Here is a 4165-nt window from a genome sequence, read left to right on the forward strand (position 1 = left end):
ATGCATTAATTTCGATTCGGAAAGCAGTTTTGTGTTAGTTTTTATTCATTTAAAAAAACTGCATACCAAATTTAAAATTTTAAGAAATCAAAATTTGTAGCAATTTTTGCTAATTTTAATGATGTAACCCCTTTAAAAATTTCGCAAAAATGGCCAAAAATCGATTTCTTCCGGACATGTCTAGAAAGATTCGCATGTTAATGCTGATCAAGAATATATATGGTTTATAGGGTCGGAAACGTCTCCTTCACTGCGTTGCAAACTTCTGACTGAAATTATAATACCATGCAAGGGTATAAAAAAATTATTCAGCCTTAATTTTAAGCTGTTACACATGAAGTCTATTAAGCTCACATCCTTAAAAGCTTCCTCCAAATCGAATGCCGTGATCAGACGACGGGCATTCCTCTGAAAATTGTACACGTCTAGGAGGAATCTCTGGATCATCTCATCTTGACATCATTAGCCAACCCACCAACAAGCAGCACAAGATGCCCCGATCCCCTAGATCCCGCATTATCTTGTCGTAGTCCTTGTCCTTTGGAAAGCTCTAACTTTGCCAGAAAAATAAGACGGCACTTTGCTGTGCCTTTCACACCCTTTTTTTTTTTTTTTTGATTATGTATTAAATAATTTTTTCCCATTACATTTATTCCTCATTATACAATTATCTACTTTGTGGGGATTGCTTTATAAATCATTCATTTTTGACTATACTGTCCCATTATTCTGGTAACAATCTTTTTTTTATTATTATAAAAAAGATTCTACATATATTAAATCTGACTTAAAGAACCGGAACGTCCTGTCCTTTATTTTCAATATATTTAAACAGAAAGGGAAAGCAAAGGGAAATCATGTACAAATGACGATTCATTCACGCAACAGGCGGCCTAGGGGGGCTATAGAGAGATAAGCAAATTATGGTACAACTAAGCAATAATTGCAATTAGTATAAGAGATAAGGCAGCAAACAATACCCTTAAATTAATTAACAAATGAGTAAGTCGGGGGTGGGGCGGAGACAAAGAAACTAAACCAAGTTTACAAACTAATAATGCAAATTGATAAAACTTGTTGCTGGGACAAGGCTGCATCATCCACATCAGATTCCAACGTAGGAGCACAGCACAAACACAGCGAAAATCATGATGACAATGAAGGCAATGGCAACCCAGGCGGGGATCGTACCTGCAGGATATCAGAAAAAGAGAATTAGATATTTTTCAGGTAATAATTTTGCAGATTATTCACTTACGCCTTTGGGGCAAACTGTGGATGCAAACTTTGTTGTCCACCGAGATGGACAGCACCGCTGCCTCCGTGTCGCTGCTAATGGGCGGTCCTTCCTCATTGGTGATGGGCAGGAACTGAAGACCCGTCACGAACATGGAGTGTGCATGGGGAATGTGGAGCACGCGCTACAGAACGGAAATGTCATGCCCGAGAGGATTATACTTTGAAGTCTGAAGCTCACCTGTAAACTGAATGCTATGTACATAGAGACGCTGCCCGAGAACATCGTGCCAACGGCCACAAATCGCCCGTCATCCCGGACCGCCAGCGACGATAGACTCTCGTCGATGGCCACAGCCTGGCGCAGCTCGCCGCTGGCGCAGTCCCAATGCTGCAGGAATCCCCGCTGCCGTCCCACTTTACCCAATGGATTGGCGATGGTGAAGAGGCGGTATTGATCCTTTTGTGCCTCAACAGTTCCATAGCGACAGCGCTTAAACAGGTACTTGGCCCCCTCGGGTGTTTGCCACTGTAGCTTGTGCTGCAATTTTCCGCTGGCCAGATCCCACACCAGACCCTGGCCGTCCTTCGAGATGCTGGCGATGCGCTTGCTGTCGGGACTAAAATCCAGGTCATCGATTTCCTTGGTGTGCGCCGCCAGCTCGGCGGCCAGGGTCATTTGCGGGAAAGTCCAAACACGCAGCTTTCCGTCCGTGCCGCCGGTGGCCATTAGACGCCCGTTACCGCTGATGCGGACCACTCGCTGCAACGGCTCGGCGCTTTTTAGGAAATCCGTTTGCACCACATCCGCCGCCTGTATGTCGAAGCGTAGACGCTGGAACTGCCGCAGAATTTCAGCGGCGGTGGCGGCCGGTTTATGCCCATTGGCCACTGGTTCCACACCCGAGTGTACGTTGCGCTGTCGCACGTTTCCGTTTTCATGCGGCCGTTCAGTGGGCGCCGGCTTTCCGTCCACGATCCCATTTCCATTGCCATCCTCCTCGGACTCGACTCGTGGCTGGACATAGTACATCTGACAGTGAGCCTCTTGGCCGGCGCACAGATAGCCTCTCCGGCCGCCGTTACTCACGGCAAAGTTCATCACCACATTGGCGCCGGTCTCGTGGCGCAGCACCTCTTCCGCACAGAAGTGGCTGCCATTGTGATACAGCTCGTAAATCTCCTGCAAAAGATTAAGACATTAGGGCCGGCGAGCAAGTGCTTTTAGTTATCCTTACAAAGCCGTTCGCCACGCCCGTCTTGCTGGAGCCGCCACCACCGGCCACCAGGATGTGGCGGCTGGTCAGCATATCGACGGCATACAGCGGGAAGTTTACACGGGCCAGCAAGCCGTCGCTGGCACGGCGACGGGTGGGGGCCATTATTATCAATAATGGATGACAATCGACCGAACGAACAGCGGACGGGGACTCGACTTTTATCAGCTCAGTCTGCGGCGGTGCAGGCACATCTAATTGGGTCGAGGCGCTGACAAAGTCCGGCTATCGCTGGCTGGGCACTGCTGGGGGGGTCGCTCAGTGTTTAGTCCTCATCGCTTGCTCCACTCAAAGGACTTCCAGTTGCACCTGTGCCGTCTGTGTTTTTAGGTCGTGAAATTAAAAATCCACGTACACTTAAGTAGAGATGGGGAAAATAGACCAAAATATCAATATCGATAGTTGTTTCAAACAAATAAATATATCGGGACATTCTTTTCGTCCCAGTTTCTGATAAATGTTATATATATATTTTGATGCACTCTTTAACGTTTCCAATGGTATTATTTATTCCGTATTCATTTATTCCTTGCTACAATTAAACATTTTTCTTAATGAAAGAGTTTACTATTTATCATCGATGTATCGCCAATAAATATCGGCACTTTTCCACCCCTAATGGGTGAGGAAATTGGGAAAAAGAAACTGTTATACATAAGTTTACGACATTGAGAAAAACTGTAATACTCATGACGTAAGGAAATTGATCGATGTAAAGGATCAGGGCTTTGATTAAAGTTAAAGTCAAGTTTAATATTTAATAAGTAAACTATAAATAAGCCCCCATATCAAAAAACCATAACTGATCTGTTGTCCGATTAAAGTAAAGGTTTCAGAAATTTGATTTTAAGCCTATTTATTTTCAAGTAAGTGTTTACTTCCATTTCAATTGTTTCATTTTTTTTTATTAATTTTATTCTTATTATTCTTATTATTCTTATTATTTCAAATTTCAAATTGAAAAATGTAATAAAAAAGGTACATGATCGATCCGCCATGAATAAAATACAAAACAACAAATACTTTCAAGTGTAGAGCTAATAATAAATCGCAACAAAGAAAACAAGCCGAGAAGAAAGAAATGAGTCAATTGGTTATGGTGACCTGGCTTTACTTTCGGCGCCTCAGAACCGGCTTGTGGACTAACTGCCGTTCAATTTAAATTTGTCATTTGAATTGCAACCGCCAAACAGCAACAAACAAACATATCGACAGCTGTTATATTTTCCACATCGAAAGCGCAGCTTCCCAGCAACAACAAAGCACAGCTGGTGTCCACCGACCGCGACGTTTGTATGTATATGTATAAGTATGTAAGAAGAAATACACTGTTCAAGATTTTTTTTTCGTTTTTAAATTTAATTTTTCACATAAGAGAAAATAACAAAAATCAAGACTTGACACCAAAAAATTTAAATTTAAAAAATGTTTCAATATTGATTAAAAAATCTTAAATGTTTAATGACACTATTAAATTAAGAGAAAAATAAGCTTACGTTAATTTCGTTATTTAATGGTCACGATATTTGGACCAAAAATCTTAAATTGGTATTTCTTTTTCTTTAGTGTAATTACATACATACATATGGACGATACATCGCTGCGTCGCTGCTTTTTCCTTTCTGCTTTGTGTTGCTTCCTGGCATTTGTGA

General features: G+C 42.4%; 1 protein-coding gene across 1 annotated transcript; it reads right to left on the reverse strand.

Annotated features, from left to right (window-relative positions):
- Positions 1-712: 712 nt before the first annotated feature.
- On the reverse strand, positions 713-2877 carry LOC108082247 (guanine nucleotide-exchange factor SEC12). Its single transcript, XM_017177587.3, has 4 exons — positions 2475-2877; positions 1478-2419; positions 1259-1421; positions 713-1191 (listed from the first exon to the last, which is right to left on the reverse strand). The coding sequence occupies exons 1-4, from the start codon at positions 2616-2618 to the stop codon at positions 1106-1108; spliced, it is 1335 nt and encodes a 444-aa protein (XP_017033076.1). The 5' UTR covers positions 2619-2877; the 3' UTR covers positions 713-1105.
- Between the last annotated feature and the right edge of the window lie 1288 nt (positions 2878-4165).

This window comes from Drosophila kikkawai, chromosome 2L, assembly GCF_030179895.1.
Source record: "Drosophila kikkawai strain 14028-0561.14 chromosome 2L, DkikHiC1v2, whole genome shotgun sequence".
Lineage (NCBI taxonomy): Eukaryota > Metazoa > Arthropoda > Insecta > Diptera > Drosophilidae > Drosophila > Drosophila kikkawai.

What these genes read in the sequence shown, in the direction of transcription:
- LOC108082247 (XM_017177587.3), bottom strand. Translation starts at nt 2,618, where the DNA reads ATGGCCCCCACCCGTCGCCGTGCCAGCGACGGCTTGCTGGCCCGTGTA. An exon ending in CGGGCGTGGCGAACGGCTTT is followed by an intron (nt 2,420 to 2,474) that starts GTAAGGATAACT and finishes AATCTTTTGCAG; the next exon opens with GAGATTTACGAGCTGTATCA. An exon ending in ACATAGCATTCAGTTTACAG is followed by an intron (nt 1,422 to 1,477) that starts GTGAGCTTCAGA and finishes TCCGTTCTGTAG; the next exon opens with CGCGTGCTCCACATTCCCCA.